Here is a 23,342-nt window from a genome sequence, read left to right as displayed (position 1 = left end):
TCCACAGACCTCCATACACCACAGTGGCATGCATCCACTGCCCCCCCGCCTTGCTCAATTGCTCGCTCTCACTTACACACCAGTAAATACATGAATAAGCTTATGATGAAGTAAAAGGAAAACTTAATGTGAAATATAATTGTGTCAATAATTAAATTAAATATTTAAAAATCTCAATATAATCTATACAAGTCCAAACTTTTTCATATGTTTTTTTTTTCTATTGGGGGGATACCCGGGAGTAGTTTTACAATGTATGTGGTGCTTACTTCCCTATTTTCAATCTGACATGGAGAATGGTCCCAACACCATGTCTCACTCTTTATCTAGAGAAGGGGATGAACATGGGCTCAAATCATCCTCAGTGTTAACCAAAAACTAAGCTGGCGTTCTTTTTTTCTGTTCTCGGTGTAACCAGGTTTACCCTAGCTTTTACTCATGAGCTTGAAAAGCAAATAGACTTTTTCTTTCCCAGAACAGTTTTCTTTCCCATTTAAAATTTCCCTACTGCACAGTAAGAAATGAGAGCTTGAGACGCTGAGACGTTACAGTCTTAGCTTCCCTTGGCAAGGCTTTTGTGGATGCCGGTGAGAACACTTGCTCACTTCAAACACACCACCTCAGAAAGGTGGCATCGATCAGTTTGTTGAACATACTTCAGTACTGATGACTGCTTCTTCCCAAGGCTTCAAAATCAGGTCAATATGTCCACAATGCCACCCAGTGTCTTCTCTGTAAACTCTCCCATCATTCGGGACGCACAGGGGATTGGATCTATAATCTACTTTGGATCCCCAAATCCATCGGATATATAAGATGGGGCAGTTATTACCCCATTACCCTCATAATCCTCCTTTATGGTTTAAATTGTCCATATGTTGCTTACAAATAATACCTAGCATGATGTAACAATTGTGCTCATAATTATGCTGTATTATCCAGTGAGTAGTAACAAAAAGAGGGTGTACAAGTTTAGCAAGCACGCACCCTCCTCCCAAATAATTTCAATCCCAGAATGGCTGAATCCACAGACTCAAAGCTTGTGGCTATGAAGGGTTAACTGTATTTACCATCAGTGTTTGCCTCTTTTCTAGACAAGTTCAACTCTTGTTCCTTATTTTATATTCACTGTTGGAATACAATTCACACACAAATGCACCTGCTCTGAAAGACCCAGAAACTTCCACTGTATTTTAAAACCCACTTCAGGATTTGGTGAGATTTCTTCGTGAACAGAGGCTCTTTACTATAGAGAACAGTGTTCCCAACCACGATGTAGCATCTATTAATGTGGTTGCTAATAATTCTTGCTTAAATAATCCCTTGCACTCCACCCTTATTTAAGTCCTTCACCTTTCCCCCAGTTTAAGTGACCCTGGTCAAGAAATAGTGTGCCTTTCCAATAATTAAAGTCATTTTATGAGTTTATGACCAATCTTGAAGTTTCTCTATAGAAGCACCTTGCCACACATATCCAACAAAGTGAAAAGTTTCTAGGACTTGTACCAACAGTACTTCACAACTTCAACTGTTAAAAATCTACCCAAGAAGGCTCTGTGTTGGAGCTGCCTTTCCAGGGACGGGTTGATTTACAATAAAAACCCGTCAGTAACAAGAGCCACAAGGAAAGAAAAAGCTGATCTTACAAGCTGCAGAAATCGTCTTCTCTTTTGTTACAAATATGGGATGGAATAATAAAGTTTCCTCATCAAAAACGTCATGAAATTTCCTTGATGACGTTAGATCTCTTGATAGGTGTTTCCTGACTTCAATTCTGACCAGCCTAAGATTTTTAAAAAACATGACTGGAAAAAATATGTGGTATTTCACATTCTAAAAATGACTTTTCAATCATCTCCCCAAATTTCTTCAAAGTGGAATTGCTTTCTTTATAGATTCAAGCAAAACCAAAAATACTTATCAGGGACAACATGTCTCCCCAGATCAACATTCCTGCACCTTTAGATTCATCAGCCAAAGAGAAATCTACTGTGCATTCTTTATCTTTCTCTTTCATTCTAATAATGACTAACTTGGGCTGTGTGACAGTGCAGTTAATGTACTCCACCATGAGGCAGGTAGCCACTGATTCTGCATGGGTACAGACAGCTGCGGTTTCCAGTTAGGTCCTCCATCTTCCATTCATCTCACTGGCAATAGCAGCTGCCACAGGCCTTTACTGCAGGGCTCTGTTTCTGGAAGGAGTTCATGATCTTGACTTCCTAGCATTTACGTAATCCTACGCACTTGGAATTGTTTTCTCTAGTTTAATATTACAGGAATAATTTCCAGTTAAAAATTAGTATACTCTAAACTAAACCTATGAATGGTAATGTGTCTTTATAAATTAAGATTAGAAATAACTATAAAACCATTAATAAAACCTTTTGGGACTTACATGGCATAACTTCATCAAGCAATTTTTAAGGGGTTTTCTCAGGCTGTAGGTGTTGAGAACCACGTACGTGAGATAGGCTGGCTAAATTTCCCAAAGGAAGGGATCCACATTAAAACAAACAAACAAACAAACAAACAAACAAACAAACACTCTGTCAGGTTTACACCCATACACACATATACACATACACAAAACCTAAAATAGTTTACCTTGGCAATTTGAAAGACTCCTCTGGGCTGTGAGAAATCTTCCCACTTTAAAAAATGGTTTTTCTAAAGATTTATTTTATGTGCCTGAGTTTTTGCCTGCATGTAGGTATGTGTACCATGTGCATGCATGATGCTTGTGGAGGTAAGGAGAGGGCACCGGATGCCCTAGAACTAGAATTATGGAAGGTAGCTATGCTTACCACTATATATCCAGAAAATGGAGTTATGGGTAATGGTGAGCCACCACAGGGTTGCTGGAAACAGAACCAGGTCTTCAACAGGAGCAGCTAGTGTGTCTAACCACTGAGCATCTCTCCAGCTCCCAAATCTTCCTACTTTATAATGCATTTTAACCAAATATCACCAAACAGAAGTCCAAGAAACAGAAAGATTTATTAGCTTTAGAAATGACACGATTTTATCAAGCACTTGGCTGGCAAGGTCCGGAGGCATCTGGAAGTCCCTGCACTTACAAACACCTTCCATATAAGCTTCCTAGAAAAGCGAGTGCTGGACATGGAGGACAAGCACAGTGTGCAGCTGCAGTCCATGAAAGAGCAGAAGGATCAGCTCCAGGTGCTCGTGTCCAAGCAGAGCTCAGTCATCGAGGAGCTGGAGAAGAAGCTGGTGACCGCCACAGTGAACAACTCAGTCCTTCAGAAGCAGCAGCATGACCTGATGGAGACGGTCAACAGCCTGCTGACCATGATGTCAACACCCAACTGTGAGTAGAGCTCCTCACTCCCCATGACTTCTAGTCAGCAAACCCTTGGTATTTCATCTAGGAGTACAAGACCCTCAGCAGAGGCCCAAGGAGGACATATATTATATCTAATTATCAGGAAGCACAAACCCCAGTTTGTGTGTATGTGTGCATGATCATGTGTGTGCACGTTCATGGGCACATGCATACATGTGTGTCTAAACCAGTAGTTCTTAACCTTCCTAATGCTGTGACCCTTTAGTACAGTTCCTCATGGTGTGGTGACCCGACTATAAAATTATTTTTGTTGCTGCGTTATAACTAATTTTGCTGTTATGAATCATAATGTAAATATCTATGTTTTCTGATAGTCTCAGACGACTCCTGTGAAAGAGTTGTTTGATGTTCAAAGGGTTTGTGACCCACAGGTTGAGAACTGCTGGTCTAGAGGCTGGAAGACAACCTCTGGTGTCATTCCTTGGGTGCCCTTCATTCTGTCTTTAGAGACAGTCTCCCGCAGGGGCCTGGAGCACAGCGTAGGTGAGGCTCACCGGCCAGGGAGTTGCAGGGATCTCTTTATCCCCACATCCCCAGCACTGAGATTAAGATGCGCTGCCATGTCTGGCTTTGCTTTGGATGTGTGTTCTAGAGCTCAAACCCAAGTCCTCAAGCCTGCCAAGGAAGCTAAGGAACAGCTATCGTTCCAACCCACCAAGATAGTTTTTATTCAAGGCTGCAAGGTTCTTCTCTTGAGTTAGTTCCCTCACCAGTAGAATAAAGGAGGCTGGGAAGCTATGAAGCCATAGTGAATCTTTCTTTTTTTGGCTTTCAAATGGGCAAACCACCCTGGGCTCAGAGGTAGGCTAGAGACACAAGTGAGAGCCCCCTACTCCCCATCACTGGTGCACGGTGGGTACCAAGGCGGCACCAGCTCCTCTCTCTGTCCATGCCCTTAAGCATATTTACCTTCCTCACTGCCATTCTTACTTGTTAGATTCTTTTACTTACTGGGGGGTGAGGGGTGGGACAGGGAGGAAAAGGGAATCTTCAGTCATTAAAGATGGAATGTACCATCTTTGTAGTGTTTTTCTGTAGGATTTTTTTTCCTAACTGAATTCGACTTCATTCATACTGTGGTTAATTTCATGATGTCCCCTCAGTTGGTGCTTGACAGGTAGAAATGGCGGGTGGGGGAAGAATGGGAAGAAGACACAAGGGCGGCAGAATTAAAATCTGAAGGAATTTCTTAAGCCTACAAGGTTTAGACTTAAAGAATTTAAACATGCAGATAAACAGGCATTGTGCTCCCATGAAGGTGCAGACTATTATGTTACATTTACTGAACACCCAAAAGGGCACTAAGTATGCCCATTCAATATTGGATATATTTGTGGATGTGGGGCCTGTGGAAGCATGGATGTGTGTTTGCATGTGCAGGCAGGGAGAGGCCTGGAGAAAATGCTGAATCCTGCTCCAGCACTCTCTGCCTTCTTCTCCTGAGACAGAGTCTCTCACCGAACCAGAGCTAGGCTGGCGGCTAATAAGTTATAGAAATCCCCCTGTGTCCTGTCCCCAAGAACTGGGTTACAGGTGTGTGCTGCCACACTGGGAATTTTTATATGGGTGCTAGGATCTGAACTTTGGTCCCCAGCCTTGCTCAGCAAATATTCTGACCTAACACGGAGCCTTCTCCTGAGCCCTCCATTGAATACTCTAAAAAAGATGAAAGACTTAGCCTCAGACACACAACGAGCGGCCAGTGTGAACATTCTGACTTCAGTAGGACAAGGAGCCAAGGGGATCTGGGGGTGCTTGTGCGGGGGACTGCTGTGCTAGATGCTCCCTCCCTTTGTTCTTTTATAATGTTTGCTCAAGTCTAGTCAAGAAGGGAAGTTTTTAAAAAGGAGTGGTTTATTACAGCTCATTATGAAGTACTCACATTACCCACATTTGATTTTAAAAGGGAGTAAGAAGTTGGCAAGATGGCTCAGTGGGTAAAAGTGCTTCCCACCAAAAACCTTTGTTAGATTCCTAGGACTATCATGGTGGAAGAAGAACTGACTCCTGAAGATTGTCCTCTGATTGCTATACCCACACCATGGTACATGTGTGTGCACATATATGTGTATACACACAGAAATAAGTAAATATAGTTAAGCTATTTGTGCTAATTTTCCAAAATGACAGTAAAACATGCTTCAGGAGTAACTCCGGGGCAAGCACAGTCTGCTTTGCTTATTTGAGAACAAATGACTAGGTCTTGCATAACAGGCTTCTCTCCATTCACAAACCCCATTTAATTGCTCCGCTGTTTTTTAAACACAGCCAAGGGCTCTGTTGTTGCCCCTAAAGAAGAGCAAACCACCTTCAGAGACTGTGCCGAAGTCTTCAAGTCAGGAATCACCACCAGTGGCATCTACACGCTAACCTTTCCTAACTCCACAGAGGAGATCAAGGTAAGGAAGGCTGCCCTATGGAAGCTGTGGGGGCTCCCCTGCATCACTGCAAAGGCCAAGGAACCGCTGAGCATCCATGCCTCGTGCCCTTCCTAGGCACACACTTAGGGCTCTGCTGTTGCTGAGTACAGAGCGCGGATGCTGAGCAGATGGTCTGCAGCTCTACCTCCTTCCATAAGCATGTCCTGCTGAAATGATGTGCATACTCAGGTGCCTGACTCCCCCTCCCCACCAGGTGCTGGCATCATCTCATCAATTTTAATGAATATATCTTCTCCAAACTAATGTTGGACTAACCAGAATTTGTCTTTTAAACACTTCCCCGAGTAATAGTTGCATTCCATTTTAGAGGGCGCTCACTGAGAACACACCTAAGACAACTGTTCAGAAGGGACTAATTTGTACACACACTCCTTGTCATATAAACTGTAGAAAGATGTGCACTTAGCAGCTAGAGTTTAATAAAGTCCGTTACTTTCTTCTGAGGCAGGAGGATTCCTTGAGCCCAGAAGTTCAATACTAGCTTGATAACTGAGACTTTCTCTAGACACAATTCCAAAACATAGAAACACTTTTAGTGCTCTGAAAGATTGTTTTGACACTCCTGGCTATTTTTGTTTTTTAGACTGCATGTGGGCTGAGCAGAGCACACATCAGCAGCACCTTTACCATCAGTCCTGCTTCACGCCAGGGCGCTGCCAGCTTCACCCTGGGGACCACTGTTGCCATATGGAGTTGCTCGCAGGGTCCCCAGGAAGCTCAGGGCTCCACAGTTCATTGCGGAAGACTATGACCCCATTCAATGCAGCCCAGAAGACCTGAGCATACTGCCCAAGGGTGCAATTCTTTTTCCTCTCAAATGGGGGCGTTCAGACAGTGTCCAGCAGGGCAGGTAACACACAGGTAGAGCAGGCCATCCACAAGCAGCCTGGCTTACGGAGGCACCCTGCAGAAGTCCTGGGAGACTGTATTTCAGAAAATCACTTCCTGTCGCTTCTCTAGAAGTCTGAAGAGGTAGAATGACATTGCACAAGAATCAGTGTGAACGGCTGTGTGAATGCTGGCAAGCTAGATATGCTCCATGTTGACAGATATGGCTGCATCTAAAAGTAAGAGCAGCTATGCCCTGAGCCAACATGACTCCCAGAAGTGCATGGGATGCTGTGTCAAAATAGAAATTTCAGAGGCTCCTGGAAGTAGTGTCTTTTTGAACTCAGTATTATCTTCAGAATTTAACATGCTATCAGAGAAAAATACAAGCATTTAAGTGTTTAAAGATGAGGAATATGAAACAGTAACATACACTTTGATTATGAATTAAAAAAGTAAATACTGTGCTATTTAGGAGAATACTTTCCAAAGAAATCTCTCTAATTCACTCATGCTGCTTTAAACCAACCTTGAAAATCAGTTAATGTCCCTGGTGGCCTAGAAGCAGAGCACTGGGAGGAGGAGACAAACTGTACAGCTTGCTGCAGATGGAAAACCAGGAACTCCAGGCTGAGGGTCTCCCCATCTTTGCTATGCAGCTTGCAAGACAGTTCTTTGCATTCTGGTATCTGTAGTTAGAGTTTTCCTGCCTGGCCCAGTCATGACAAATCTCTCTCACCCGCCAGGCCCATAGACGCTCAGACCCAACCAAGTAAACACAGAGAAACTTACATTGTTTACAAACTGTATGGCCGTGGCAGGCTTCTTGTTATCTACTTTTTCTATCTTAAATTAACCCATTTCTATTAATCTATACTTTGCCACATGGATTGTGGCTTACTGGTGTCTTTACATGTTGCTTTTCATGGCGGCAGCTGGCAGTGTCTCTCTTTCCTGCCTTCCACTTCCCAGAATTCTCTTCTCTGCTTGTCCCACCTATACTTCCTGCCTGACTACTGGCCAATCAGCATTTTATTTATACAGAGTGATATCCACAGCAGGTATCTGTCACCAGATGCCTGAATGTTCTTGGCCTGGTAGTAAGGGGGGCAGGAGCACCCAGAATGGACAGAGGCTATGAGCACATGGAGGACACTCTCAGAACTACACTGTTACAGTTACACCGCTCGAGGGAGGCTTTTCTGGGTTAGTGCCATTTCCTGCCAAACACCTCGCTACCCTCACAGTTTGATAGCCATAAAGATGCTTAGAGACAGACTTATATTCCTTTTTGATGTTCTCAGTAAAACTAAATCCATTTACACAGCAGGGGACAGGAAATTTTCACAACCTCAATTTCTTTTCTAAGATACCTGGTCTGTGGGTGGTGTGATAGCTTAGAGGGTAAAGTGACTGCCATGCAAGACTGATGACCTGACTGTGGTTCTGGGTCACAAGATGCAAGGAGACAATCAACTCAAAAGTTGTCCTCTGACTTCCACTTGCATGCTTCCCCTTGTTACAGACAGACAGACAGATACACACACACACACACACACACACACACACACACACACACACACAGAGAGAGAGAGAGAGAGAGAGAGAGAGAGAGAGAGAGAGAGAGAGAGAGAGAGATTGATTGATTTAAAAATTGAAATAACTGGGCGGCATTGCATTGTTACCTCTAAACTTCCTTCCAGACTTGGTGTTCTATAAATGTCAATGTGATCTTGTGTTACTGACCTGTCACCCCACCTTGCATGGTGTGACAGTCAAAGCAGAGTACCAGATATGGCCCTGGAAAAAGGTAACAAACAGAGCCTGCACAAGAGGTCACAGCAGGCAAGATCATCAAATTCATAGGAAATAATGCTCACACCAACTTTACATTTGATTAGTTTAACTAGTTTAAGAGGTTAGTAAAGGTCACATTTATATTAAGTTTTCACTTATGTAAGATATACACATTGCGAAAGGGCATCCGTGAGAGGCATAAGCATCCACTTTGCTAGTTAGGAGCACAATCATTTCCTTCCCCAGATGTCTCAGGCTACGACTCCTCATGCTTATGGACGTCTGCTATTTATTCCCTTCACCAAGGCCTGAAGCTGGAGCACAGCACTTAACTCAAGCATTACTTGCTGAAAAGCTTCAGGCCTTGGGTCCCCGTGCCAGGCCCAGGTATGCCAATCAAAGCACTAAGTGCCTCCAGGTTTGCTGTGACGGAAGCAGGCATGCCCTGGACCAAGTGCCGCTGCTGCCTTTCAGATCTTGCTCTGATCCTTGCCATTAATTTCCCTGAGCATCTCTCGGCTATGTGGATACTCTCTCTACTAGAATACTATCTCGTTTTTTGCAAATTCACAACCCAGTGAACCGTGATTCTCTGTTTTCCACAAATGCTTTGTTCTTCATTTCTTAAAAATCTGGACAAAGTATTAAGAGAATGTTCTAGTAATTTTGTCATGGTCACTAATGGAATCAAAGACAAGGAAAACATGGTTCATGTAATTTATTTATGTGCTAGTGGTGACCCTCGAAGTTGGGGGCCTTGCTTCTGACTCCCACAAGGCAAACTGGTCCTCTAAACAGGAAAAAGCGTGCCTTAAATATCATCAAGCAACTCCCTCCATCGTAATCATTTCGATACCAAGGAATCAGATATTATTAGAACAAGGGTGGGCTCACCACAAACATTTCTTCCCATCTACCAACACCCCACTTAGGAGGCTGGGGAGTTAACTTCTGTGCACAAGCACTGGGTGCTTAGCCTAGTGGGGCCTGTTCAGTGTGCTAAGTGGAGTTGTAAGAGACATACTGATAGAGTGGTACAGCACTGCTCAGCTGGGCGATTACAGGCAAACAGACGAAGGACTCCTCATGAACCAACTTCAGTGTGGATCTGGAGAAAGGGCTTCTTGTCTATTGACAAAAGGCTCAAGTTTCTCTGCTTTGGGCAGCATGATGTCACGGAAAAGATAGGACACAGGAATTAAGGAGGCCGTGTGAAATCCTATTCACCACTACGAGCTGAGTGACTGACCACATGAATCAGTGTTAAATCAACCGTTTCAAGAGTTCATAGTGGTGGTGAGACAGCAAGCGATTCGTGTGAAATATCTGACGAATTGTACACAAGGGAGTCAAACAATAGTAGTTAATGAACAAAAGCGGCATCAGTACATGGCAACAACCAGGGGCTCCTTCAGCAAATCCATTTACATATTTGTATAATTTTACTGAGGAAATAATCTTATAAGTAAATATAATTTTGTTTCACCCCACGTGCCTTTTAAAACACCAGTCAGTGGGGAAGGGGGCATGAGCCCAGGATCTTCATGAAGAGGTAGAAGAGTGCTGGAGAGATGTCTAAACAAAGCAGCCTCTGAACGGTCTCAAGGTCCATGAGCAACCAAGGTGAACAACATGGCGGACCACATGGCTTCCTTGAGGTTCGGTTTCTTGTAGGTAATATGAAGAAAGAGGATGAGAGGGTCTCATGACTCTTTTAGCTCTCATCCCTAGGATCCTAACTCACAAATACAGAGCAGCTACATTTAGGCTAACTCTGCCAAAATGGTCTTCCTTAGTATCCAAAGACTATGGCACTCAACAAAAGAATATTCATAACTTGTTGTGAACCTTAGTATTCCTACCATGTGTACTGTAGGGAAATTATCTTATTTTCTAGAAAACTTTTTTCTGGGGGATGACTATAATCTTATAATTGAAAAGTATTTATATAATCTTATTTTCAAGGGTTTTTAATTATACAATAAAACTCCAGCTGAGTTGAAATTAAGCATGTAAATCCAAAGAATTTTGTGTTCTGGACAAAATTTTTAAGATCACTGAGGCAGTTTAAAAGCAGAAATAAAATACTGGGGAAAATGCCACAGGCAGCAAGGGACGTGTGCAGAAGCCTAAACTCAGACCCCGGCCGGGGTCAGAGCTGCCTAGCCAAGCTGGATCACATGGTACTGGCACTCCAGAACCCTGAGGCCTTCATGGGCAGGAATGCACCAATAAACTGACTTTTACTGCACGCAATAGGAGCCCAACAGCTCCAAAGCATGAAAACATGACGAGAGTTTGGTACCTCATGGTAACAAAGCGCTAACTCTACAGAGTGGATGCAGCTGGCGGTGAAGGTAGTCAATACTGTGAAGACAGTCTGCTGTTTTCTACATGTTAAAGATGTGGGATTTGAGAATCTGTCAGTCTCCCGATCACAAGGAACCATTCAAAACAACTATGGGGTGGGACTCTTTACCCAGAGTACACGATGATCAGGAAGTACAGTTTTTACTAGGGTGTCATGTGATTCTACTGCTTGTCAGTCACCATCATGTAAAATGCTTCCAGTACACTCTAAAAATCTAACAACAATTCACCCCACAAGTTATCACAAAGCCCCCTTTTACACATTGTTACTACAAAGGCCTGGGTCACCAGTATCTAGCATGCAATGACCACGTGCTTTCCCTGCAGGCCTACTGTGATATGGACATGACTGGAGGTGGGTGGACAGTCATGCAACACCGGGAAGATGGTTCCGTTGACTTCCAGAGAACATGGAAAGAGTATAAAGAGGTAAGGAAGTGTGCTAAACCACCTTGAAGAAATGCCTTCCTGTGGGAAAACAAATTTCCCAACACGTACAGGACTTTAAATACAAATTCAGAACTGACCAATGGCTTCTGAAGTTATTTATAATTAAGTTCTTTGTGCTCAGCATTTCTGTCTCTCTCGAAAAAATGTTGCAATCTAAGAAATTTAAATACAATACAGAGCAGCCTGGGCAAGCTGCTCTGTTGTAAAGCTCCAATGGCATAAATGTCACTATTATAGTTATGTCTCATGGTACCTAGGTGGGTTTAGCTATTACAATTACATCTCTGCTCATAGCCATGCCAGTGGCTTTAAATATTCTAACAGTAATTTTCTTCAGAGAACAGCTCAGTTCCTTAAACTTGACTTTTTTAAAATTTATTTTTATGTTCTTTGGTGTTTTGCCTACATGTATATCTAAGTGAGGGTGTCAGAAACCCTGGAACTGGAGTTACAGGTGTGAGCTCCCATGTGGGTGCTGGGCATTAAAGGCAGGTCCTCTGGAAGAGCAGCTAGTGCTCTTAACCACTGAGCCATCTCTCCAGCCTTAAATGTTTAGACTTTCTAAAATATTTCCTGAGGTGGGGTCATGACCCACGAATAAAATGCTTGCTGTCCAAGTGTGGTGACCCGAGTTTGAATCCCTGGAACTTGGAGAGAGCTGGACATGGTGACTCTTGTCTGTGATCCTGTGACACAAAGAAAGACAGACAAGTGACACCCCAGAACCTTGTGGTCCAACTAGCTTTGCATATGCAGTGGTGAATGAGAAACCCAAGGTGTTGGTGAATTCCATAAGCACACTGTGCTACACATTCACCCCATTCTCTCTCTCTGCTTCTCTGTCTCTCTTTTTCAAAATTATTTAAAAAAAAAAAAATCTTTCCTGTGTCTATGACCTTACATTTTTACTAGGGAGTACCATCTGCTGACTGCATAAGCTGATGGATTCCAAACACAAGGAAGAACCAGTAACTAAGTGAACTGCTCTTGATTGTAGGGGTTCGGGAGCCCTCTGGGAGAGTACTGGCTGGGGAATGAGTTTGTCTCACAGCTGACCAATCGGCATCGCTATGTGCTTAAGATACAGCTGAAGGACTGGGAAGGCAATGAGGCACACTCACTCTATGAGCACTTTTACCTCTCCAGCGAAGAATTCAATTATAGGTAAGTAGGCTGTCACTGAGAACATTGAAGGACCTTTCCGGGTAGTTACTCCAGAGACTAAGAGCCACGTTCATCTTAACAAGATCCAGAGCTGCTCCATGTTGAACTGCTGTTTCTTATAGGCACCGCCAGCATCTCTAGTTTTAAAATTTTAGCTTTTGCTGGTGATATAACTCAATAGTGTAGCACTTGTCTAGCACGGGCAAGACACCTAATTCAGTCCCTAGGACTGCAAGGTAAGTACACAGATGATTGATAGACTGACAGATAAAGAGAGGGTAGGTATCTAACAGTGGTCAAACAACGTACAGGAAACCGTGAGAGCAGTTTTGCATCTGCTGCTTTCCGGTGTGTCCTCTAAGAGGAGATGTGGCGTGGCAGACAGCGTGCAATTCGGAGCCCTCGTAGAATTAGTGAACATGAGATATCCCTTTGATACATATTGTGTGTAACAGCAGACAGACACCTGGAGATCTACTACTGTTTTCTTTCCAAAGGTGTTAAGTTAGCTCATTTTTTGGGAGTTTGAACAGTTCGTTGTGTTCAATTCCAAATTAAGAAACACAAAGCACACTTGAGTCACAGTGCCCCCTTAGCTTTTGGCTCATCCCCACCCATATGATGACAGTGACCACACTTGTTCCATGAGCATGGGCAACCCTGACAACACATTCTTTGGTTGTAAAGCACAGTTAGGAGGAGAACGGCAAGGACTTGGCTTTCTGTGTGGATGATCAGAGACATGCATGAGGTTCTGGAGTCAGTGTGTACAGTGTGCTCTCAAATCCAATTTCCACAGGGGTGTCAGGCAGGAAGGGTGGGATGGAAGCACCAAAGAAACGGGTCTGAGTACAGCTGAGCACAGGTATCCAAAGAATGTGGGCACCTGGTGCCTGTGTCCACAGAGCACACAGTAAACTACTGAAGCCACAGAGAACAAGTGACGCACAAGAGGCGCTCCACAAACAAAGCCATGGCCCACAGTGCCACCTCCATTGCAGTGGGGCCCAAGCCCTGTGAAGAGGAAGATTGACTACAACATACTTGGCTGGTGTCCTACGGAGGTCACAGTGGACAGCACAGGGAAGCTGGCTCAGAGTCTGGGGCTTGACCTGAGAGCTATGTGCTGCCCAGAACAGCCTGAGTTTTTACAGACAGTAGGTGAGGATTCAAAAACTGTTTTCAAAACAGACAAGGCCTGATGTGACTTTGAAACAGCTGGGGAGGCACTCAGTGAAGTGCCCGCATAGACCGGGCTTCTCTGGAGGGGAGGGTGAATGGGAGGAGAGGCATTGTCCCAGCCCCGAGAAGGTCCCCCCTGACTCCAGAGCCCAAAAGTCACTGGATTCTGCGTGGTCCTCATTGTGCTATCTCCAAGCTAAATATTTTCTTAACTGTCAGCAGTTAGGAATCTACAATAGAGGAATTAATTTTTTTTAAAGAAGAAAGAAACACAGAAATGAAGAATTAGCCTGTTTATATAAGGAGATTTTACTAAATGGGTCAGCACCCTTCCACACTGACATAAAAATATCTTAAGTCGAAGTTCCTTTGGAAATGCAAACATATTTTGAATATGCTGTTTGAAAAGAAAACCCAATGGTTTTTGAGGCTCAATTTATTTGGAAATGTAAAGCAAATACTCCATAAAAAACTTGCTATAGTAATTAGCAGGGTGATAGTATGGTAAGTAGAATGTGATACAACTGAGTGATTGATGCTAGAGACCTGACTGTTTCTTGCCAATGAGAAAAAGCAGAAAATTGAAAAGTGCGTAAGAAAGAAGTACGCAGCAACTGGACAGTTAGTCGGTCTGCCTGCCCCCCAACACACACACACACTCTCTCTCTCTGGATTCCTAAGATAGGGTCTCATGTAGCCCAAGCTGGTCTTAAACTTTCTATGTAGCCAAAGATGACCTCAAACCCCCAATTCTCCTGCCTCTACCTCTCAAATGCTAGAGTTATAGGCATGGGCACTGTCATGGCCAGCTCATGGATGTTCTTAATAACAGATATGAAAGATTGTACTTTTATCTGGTAGGCCTCCAAAGGATCTAAAATTGCACAACCTTTCAAATACAGGCTAATAAAAATAGCTTTCTCTCTTATATTACTTGCCTTTGGGGGGACACTTAATGAGTCCCCCAAGCATTGACCTTTCAAAGAAGACAAGACACTGAAAAGGAAGACGAGCCTGGGGGGGGGGATGTTGTTGCAGGGGCGGGGAGGGGCTTGGGGGTAGCATATATCCGGCCTGCCTAGGCTTAAGGAGAAGGACCAGAAAGAAATGTATTTCAGATTCCCAAACACAGAAGAGCGAGTGCCCCACACACTGCATCTGTGTCCAGGGACTGCCGTGAGCACTCACTGGGCATACCGGTGGCTGAACCCTGGGACATGGTCCCTTCTCTCTGCCAGTCCTGACATGAGATCCTGACAACTGAATCCCAACGTGCTGGTTGGCAAAGGCAGAAGGTTTTACAAAGAACACATGTTGGGGCTCACAGGACACCTCCCCGTCACCACTGCAGGGATTTCCCTAAGGTGTCTTGGCCCTCCTAAGTCTAGATCTCATCATATCATGGGGATTCAGCATTCTAGCCTCCCAGAACTGGGCACTGGCATGCTAAGACACCAACATGACGTCCTTACAGCCACTTTATCATGTGAAAGCCAGCTCTGGCCTGTCTGGCACCCTCTGCCCACAGGCACTTTGTGACAGTGATGTAATAATTTACAGACTTTTATGTTCTAACTGGGCATACTGTACATGTCTGTAAGTCCAGCACTTGGGAGGCTGAGGGAGGTGGACTGCCACAAGTTCAAGGTCAATTTGGGCTGTATAGTGAGTTCCAGGCCAGCTTGAGCTATAGTGTAGAACCCTGTCTCAAAAACAAAACAGTAAACAAACAAAATGGTTGCGCTTGTCCTTTCTCTTAGATTCCCCTTGTTGGCACAGCTGTCTGCTGCCAGCCACACTTTGCAATGGTCTAACAGTGTGGGCCTTGACTGAGTGTCTGAGCACTGACATTTACTCCCTTCCTAAGGTGGGACAGGATAATGACTCCAGTGTTCAGAATCAAGGCAAAGCAGCTGCAGGGATTTACTTCCAATATAGCACTGCGTATTTCTACCCCAAACTCAATACCCCACTCCTATCTCCTAGCCTCTCCATCCTGACTCCCACCGTTCAGAACAGAGAGGGCATGCTGCAGTCATTCCAGAATCCGTTCCACAGGGAGGGTGGTTCTGTGTGGGGACACCCCTCTGTGCTGCAGTCCCCTTCTAGTTATCTGGTGGCAGGAGGATGAAGAACTACAAAGCCCCACCCGTCCCTGCTGGAGCTGGTACAGGCAATATGCATTCAAGTTGTCACGAAAACATCCCTCTCTGTCGGAGGGTTTGATGATAAGTTGGTTCCTGTTTATAACAGTGCAAAATATTTTGTACTGAGTAGGCACTGGAGTGCACTAGCTGGCCTGAGCACATTCTGTAGAATGGAATTCTTCACCATGAGAAATTTTCCACTCCAGTGAATCAATGATCCCCGCCAGTTACCGCTTTTTATTTTTTCCTTTGCACGTTCCAGGATTCACCTTACAGGACTTACAGGCACCGCAGGCAAAATAAGCAGCATCAGCCAACCAGGAAGTGATTTTAGCACAAAGGATTCGGACAACGACAAATGCATCTGCAAGTGTTCCCAGATGCTCACGGGAGGTAGGGTGACTCTTCCTATTTGTGTTGGCAAGGAGCAACTGCATACACAGCCTGGGAGACTGGCAGTGTGGAGCTCAGGCTGGCATGGGGACAGTGGCCTTACTTTCATGAAAAGACATGCTAGCAGGGTATCAGTACACTTGTTTCCCCTCCTTTTGGCCCAAGTGTGAAGTGAGAACATGACATGGAGCTGGGATTGTCACTAGGCCAACAGTGTGCTCTCAGGACTCTCAGAAGTGAGCCTGGGTAAATTAAAGCAGATATGTGATATCCAACAAGCTCTCTAGAGGTTGTGCTCATTGACCAGATGAAAGGGGAATGATTTAGCTCTACCTTCATTTCTGTTTAATTTAACATCCAGTTGAGGACTTTTCAACTGTCTCTTTCTTGTAATGATTCTTATGCACAGCAAATGATTAAAACTTAAAGTGGGCTGGGGAGACTGCTCCGTGGGTAAGGTACCTGATACATAAACATGAAGACTGGCGCTCAGGTCTCAGGATCCCTGTACAAAGCAGAGTATGTGGTGTGCTCCTGCAATCCCAGTGCTGGGGCTTGCTTGCCTGTCGGTCTAGCTGAATCTGTGAGTTCGGGTTTGGTAAGAAATCTTGCTCAGGCCTGGGAGATGGCTCAGCGGGTAAAGGTGCTGCTGGCTGTCAACCCCGACAACCTGAGTTTGATCCCTGGGTCCCTCATGGTGGAAGGGGAGAACTGAGTCTCCCAAGCTGTTCTCTGCTCCACACCTGTGCTGTGGCATGATCCCATCATAAATACATAAAATTTACTTAAAAAATAAAAATATAAATTGCTAAGACAAGTAAAAGATTGAAGCTTGTACTACACGTACTCCAAAACTGGAAAGACATTCACACTTGAAGTTTCATGGAACAATTAGGAACAGCAGATCCTGGAATTGCAGGGAGGACAGAGTGGGCCAACTGGCATGCATTGTCCCCATCAGTTGTAATTATTCAAAGGAAAGAAAGCAATTGAACCGATTTTGTAAAGGGGGTTAGACTCTCCCATGTCACTGTAACAATCCTCTTTAAAATCAACAGACAGCGGGGGTGGGTTTGGGGGCTGCAACACACCTAATCCCAAGTCCTGCCTGCCATTCCCACACTGAGACCTCTCCGGAGAGGCTGGCTGTTTTCAGACCACCCGTGTGCTGCTGCTACTCCAGAGAGCTGGAGATCTGCTTCACAACCAAGGACACAGTTGATTTATTTACCTAGTTCAAGATTTAGGGCTGAGAATGGAGTTGGGAGAGACGGGGGAGGAGCCAAGCAGACAGGGAAGGACAATGGTGAGGTCTGGGCTCAAAGAGGCCACTTTCCAAGCCATGGGCAGGCCCATGGGGAAGCTGGCCTAGTGGGGAGTGAGATGTCTTCAGGAGCAGTGGCATGGATGGTGCCTGAAGGTTCAGACAGACCTGTTACTGACATTTCTCCACGTTCCAAGGGTTTTGCACAACACAGGATCTTCTTATACACCTCCATTTATCAGAATCACCAGCTAGGAGTGTCTCTAGCCAGCGGTGTCTAGGGAGACAGATGCACTCCATAGAAAAAAAAATTTTTTAAGAGAAGCTGCCCTACTGTGTCCTACTTGCCCTGAGGCAGCCCTCTGAATTGGTATCTCATCCACATCCTTACTATCAACTCTTGTTATTGTTTTCTGTATTTAAAACAAACAAGAATACTATCATATAATCTCATATAATCGGTGTCTTTCCCACATGAGGTTTAGAGAGGAATTCAGATTTTACTTCATCCATGTTACTGCTTCCTATGGCAAACCCACCACCCGCCATGCTCCTAATTGTGGGCTCCAGAGCTACCATGAGGGAGGTCCTTGCTCTCCCTTAGCACCTCCACCTTATGGACTCTAAGTTTCTTTTCTTCTATATCCATGGGACACTAGGCATTGGCATCTATTCCCACCAAAACAGTTAGATGGGGGAGAGTGAGAGTCATGTGGCCTGCCCTCTGTGAGACTCCTACACACACACACCTCCAGTGTCATCACGGCTTCACCCACAACGTAGCCACAGATGACAGGCTTTCCACACTGACCAACAGTTCTCCTTGTTGCAAGGATTCTGTGCAAAAGGAGCTGGAAAGTGTGTAAGAACTGTGACCGCACAGGAGTGAAGTGTGTGTCCGGGGAATAACAAATCATTGTGGCTTCCCCCACACCATGAGTGTGTGTGTGCACCTTCTCTGAAGCTGGGAACTGATGAGCACACCTGAGCCCCCTCCCTGTGTTGACACAGGTGCTGCCACCCACTCCTAATTCCTCTGCTTCCCTTTCACAGGCTGGTGGTTTGATGCATGTGGTCCTTCCAATCTGAATGGACAGTACTACCCACAAAAGCAGAATACAAATAAGTTCAATGGTATCAAGTGGTACTACTGGAAGGGGTCTGGCTACTCGCTCAAGGCTACCACCATGATGATTCGGCCAGCAGATTTCTAAATGCCTCCTCTACTACTACAAGAGCGTACTGTGTCCAAAGATTAACCCAAAGCACTGAGGGACACCAATGCACAGCAGCCCCTCTCCCTGTCAGGAGGTGCTCCTGGGGGTGGGGAGAACCTCTGTGTGCCAGACTGAAGCACATCACTTAAGCCTGCACCAATAACCAACCCGGGGAAACCCAAAGGCACCTGGTCCGGAGAAGCACCTGAGGGAGGTGACGCTGAGGCTGAGAATCAGAGGGACAGCATGCAGACTCAGCCACAAGGAAGGACGTTACGTGAGGGCTCATCAGTCAATAACTGGAAAACAGAACACTTAGAGAAGACGACCTTGAACCACCGACATCTAAGCGCGGTCCATAGATGGTAGGAATGTGCAGCACAGCGGTCATGACAACAAGACTGTAACCTCTCACACAGCAGCGAGCACTCGGGGATTCTAAGTGCTGGTTACAGGTTAAGATCTGGAGAAGGACAGTGCATTGCTTTCCTCTTAGGTGCTTTACATTTTCATTTGAAAACAACACATTTACCTGTCTCGACGGCTTAGTCTTTAACGGCTGGATACTATTTACTATATGATGAAAACACCTACATCTCTGGAATTACCACCAAGCGGGTGCTGCCACGTTGGTGTGTGTGGAGACTCTACTATTTTGTTTTCTGCCTGGCTGTTAAATATGAAGGTATTTTTAGTAATTAAACATAACTTATTAGTTGAGGTGATTATGTTTAATTTTTAGGATAACGTTTACAATTTTGTTCTTTGGTCACATACAAAAACCCCTGTGCCTCATGAAAAGGAAGGTTAATGAAGAAAAAGCTGTTTCACGATGAAGGGGCTTCGCCATTGAGTTAGTATTCTATTCCAAAGATCTGCTCCCTAGTTTAGAAAGACATATTTTAGAAAATGAAACTAAAACTTGATTTGTGGTTGAGGAAAACCATCCCACTTACAACCTCTACAAAGCCATAATTCTCTGAATTAATTTATAGAAAAATATTTTGCCTTAGTACCATTTTTATCTTCACTAGCAAACTGAACAAGTGTTTTAGGATGGAAAACCAAAATGTCCTGCTCATAGTATAACCAGATGCTTCTAGGAAAAGTTTCAGAACACAAGTTTATGCTTGGAACTGTGAAACCTCAACTCCTGCTCTTCTAACATCCTGGAAGCTTGCAGATTGCCCTCTGCATCAATGAGCGGCCGCACCAAGCAGTTAGATGCAATCTCACGCAGCCTTCCTTACCTCTATCTGCCCTTCTCTGTGTCTAATGTTGGCTTTATCTTGTTTTGTTCTTTGATTTCTCTAACCTCGTGATTCTCAACCTTCCTAATGCTGCAGCCCTTTAATACAGTTCCTCATCTTGTGATGAACCCCAACCTAAATTATTTTGTTGTTACTTCATAGCTGTAATTTTGCTATGGTTATGAACTGTGATGGAAATATGACTGATATGCAGGATATGATATGCTAACTCCCAAGTGGTTGTGACCCACAGGTTGAGAACCACTGCTCTAACCCGTTTTCCTTTACATGCCTTCGCGTTAGAAACCCTTACACACTGCTCTGTGCTCTGGTCAACCCGCAGACTCAGGCGGCCAAAGCACCCTTCTCTTCTGCCATGCTTCATTTTCTATCAACCAACTCCAGAGTTCAAACAACTCGGACCCTGCTTCCTGAGAGCTGTTTCTGTTAACTATGTTTAGGGAACATCGATGGGGCCAACATGGCTCTGTATCCAGTTAAAACCTCTGACACCAAAACACATCCCACAGCTTCAAAAAGCAGTAAGTGTCTTGCATGGCCACAATGACTGGAGCTGGGCGGGGGAGCAATCACCCGGGAAACAGCACTCCTCTTCCCACCCGCCCCTCAGAGAGGCAGGAGATGGGTTTCAAAGGCAAACCTCCTGTGCTGCTCAACCACATACACTCTCCTAGGTCCAAGAATGGGAGGAATCCTGGTTCCCACTTTATACTTCAGCGCCTTACACAGTATTTTAAACAAACAAACTTACTGGGAAAGATTCTTTTTTCTGTTCTTAAGAAAACATTTACAAAGTTGAAAGGAAATCAAAACAGTAATCTTAAAAATGAAAACAAAACAATGCAATGAGCTAGATGACTGAGCGATTAGGGGGCAGAGTTCAGCTTCCTGCTGGGTCCCCGGCACAGGGTCACTTGGACAGCTACTACGTAAGAGACCCAGGGACAGCTAGAACAGCCACTGCCTGTCAGAGACTCATCTTTTCAAACAATAAACAGTCCCAAGCCAGACAATATGTTTGGAAATGCAAAGAACTTCTGTATAACCCTGTTTCCGGTCAAACCTTAATTATCTGGGAAGTCAGACTTTAATTAGCAAATATTTAAAATACCTAAGGGTCCATAAAGGTGGAATTTAGGATAAGCATCAAAATATAAAGACCACATCACAATGTTGGCAGGCCATGATTTTTATACCTATCAATTATATCTGTATTAGAATTAGTTTTTAAGAGTTTTCTTTTCAAAATTTCTGTTTCCTACAGCGCTACAGGCTTTCATAATTAAATTATTATTATTATCATTATTATTATTATTTGAGAAGAGGTCTCACCTTATAGCCCAGGTTAGCATCAAACCTGCAGCAATCCACCCAGTTCAGTTTCCTGAATGCTGGACTGCCTGGCTTAAGCGAAACTTCTCAAGGTAACATTTTTCATTGCACTTTACAAAAATAAATGAATAGGAAGCATTCATTTTTAGGGTGGTATCCTTTTAGTCTGAGCAAGACCACTCTTGACTGAAGACATCAAATTCATGCTTGTAGCATTTTGCCTAAGATCACATCACATTTACCATCACTGGACAGTGCCAACTTACCGGAGCTGCAGGGAAAGATTCGGAGAGTTCAAAAGGCTCCTCAGAGATCCAGTGACCCCACTCTAAAGAAAACAGCACCTAAGAGGGACACAACACACAGACAACGTCAGCCATGGGTTGATGGGACTGCTGGGTGGCAGGTCAAAGTCCCCCAAAAGCCTAGAAAGACGAGCTGTGCAGGCCTGAAGCCAGCCACCCAAACAGCAGGCGCTTCGGGAAGCTCCATGCTACGGTCATTAACAAACACGTTATTAGAAACCACAGCTCGCCATGGTCGGAAATAGAGGCCAGTAGCCAGCTGAGTGGCTTCTGCTGCTGAGATAAGACAAAGCAGAAATGTTACAAAGGCTCCCAGTTCAAAGGCACAGTTCAATCAGAGCAGTGGCTTGAAGCAGTGGCTACACTGCCTCCAAATTCAGGGGGCAGTAGGAGGTGAACGCTGAATGCCTCATCTCAGCTTGCTTCTCCTTTTTATGCAATATGGGACTCAAGCCTAGGGCACAATTCTGCCCGAGGTTAGGATGGGTTTGGTCACCTCAGTGAGGCCAATGAAGAACATCTCACACAGGTACAGACAAACATCTCAATAGGACAATCCTCACATGAGTGCCTGACAGGTGGTCTCCTCGGTGATTTCATATCCTGTTAAGTTGACAATACTAATACACTATCCGAGGGAAATCAATGTTTAAACACTCTCCTTATTTTATATGAAATGCTGTGTGTTAGAAATATAAATTTTTAATTCATTGTCCTTTAGAATCTTCCATAAACATCCCATGATTTTATGAATTAAAAAAGAAGTGAAGTGAAGGCTGGGAGAGACGACTCAGTTGGGGAAGTCATGCTGTACAAGCACAAGAGCCTGATTTCAAGCTGCAGAAGCTGTGTGTGTATGTGTTTCTGATGAGAAGCATGTGTGGCATGGGGCTGGGCTGGGTGAGGTGGTGCTTTGGAAAGGTGGTGGGGAGGATTGTGGGGGATGGCCTAGCACATGGCAAAAACCAAAAACCACAGGACCTGAGAGTCAGAAAGCATGCCTACAAGACAGCTATGAGGCAGTGACCTTGAGACGGTAAGAGTGGAGGGGACATGGGAAAGCATGTCTCCATTAAGGATGGGGAATAGCAAGTTGTGTTCATAGGAACCCTGACCCAGGAAAATACCACATTTTCAATTAGATCCCTGTGGTCACAGACATTTTGTCATTTAATTTGCTTTTTTGTTTTCTCTACTTTTATTGCCCAAGTGACACTAGAGGGAAGGAAGATAAGGGGAGGGGAGGGAAGAGAAGAGAGGAGAAAGATCTTAATAAGTTCAATAACTGTGGGTTAAAAACATTCCCATTACACTGTGCTCCCCTTACTGCTATCAGCTGTCCTGGGCTATCTATCCTTCAGAGATACACTATCAATACTGTGGGACTCCATGACCTCATATAATCAGCCCAGGAGATAAAAAGCAGTTTCAACATCAGGTTCATGTCAACATGTGGCAATGGTAGAATCCTGTGGTGGGAAATGTGGTTCACCAGTGAGAGGCCAGCAGTCAGCTGTAGAAATGTGTGTGGCACTCAAGTTCAAATTCAACCCACATTAAAACGTCAACTGAACCTAAACAACTTGTTGGAGAAAATTCATGTTCTCTGACTTTATTCCTTCCTAAATGTTAAGAAAACAAAACTGTAAGGCAGTTACAGTATGATTTTGCTAAGCAAATAGATAAGTTTAATTTCTTTAAGAATAAATATTGCATGTTTCAGAAAACACTGATTTGATTGCACTAAAATCACAGAGTCAGAAATACTGGAAAAAAGTTGTGCTTTATCCCTTCCTATAGGCAAGTCACTTTCT

General features: G+C 44.3%; 2 protein-coding genes across 3 annotated transcripts in view; one reads left to right on the top strand and one right to left on the bottom strand.

The window, feature by feature from the left end:
- Angpt2 (angiopoietin 2) overlaps positions 1-19,405 on the top strand; it is a 50,324-nt gene extending 30,919 nt beyond the window's left edge. Inside the window, exons 4-9 of the mRNA XM_036166492.1 lie at positions 3,099-3,331; positions 5,636-5,766; positions 11,131-11,232; positions 12,251-12,417; positions 16,009-16,139; positions 18,457-19,405. Of these exons, the coding sequence (XP_036022385.1) occupies positions 3,099-3,331; positions 5,636-5,766; positions 11,131-11,232; positions 12,251-12,417; positions 16,009-16,139; positions 18,457-18,617 (925 nt within the window). The 3' untranslated portion in view covers positions 18,618-19,405. The remainder of the gene's footprint in view (positions 1-3,098; positions 3,332-5,635; positions 5,767-11,130; positions 11,233-12,250; positions 12,418-16,008; positions 16,140-18,456) is intronic.
- Positions 1-23,342, bottom strand: part of Mcph1 (microcephalin 1) — a 213,694-nt gene that overhangs the window by 94,013 nt on the left and 96,339 nt on the right. For both annotated transcript variants that reach the window (XM_036166490.1, XM_036166491.1), the window contains one exon: positions 21,490-21,567. In XM_036166490.1, the coding sequence (XP_036022383.1) occupies positions 21,490-21,567 (78 nt within the window). The remainder of the gene's footprint in view (positions 1-21,489; positions 21,568-23,342) is intronic.

The sequence above is a fragment of the Onychomys torridus genome, chromosome 17, assembly GCF_903995425.1.
Source record: "Onychomys torridus chromosome 17, mOncTor1.1, whole genome shotgun sequence".
Classification (NCBI taxonomy): Eukaryota; Metazoa; Chordata; class Mammalia; order Rodentia; family Cricetidae; genus Onychomys; species Onychomys torridus.
Note: the sequence above shows the minus strand (reverse complement) of the source record. Positions and strands in the feature narration are given on the sequence as shown.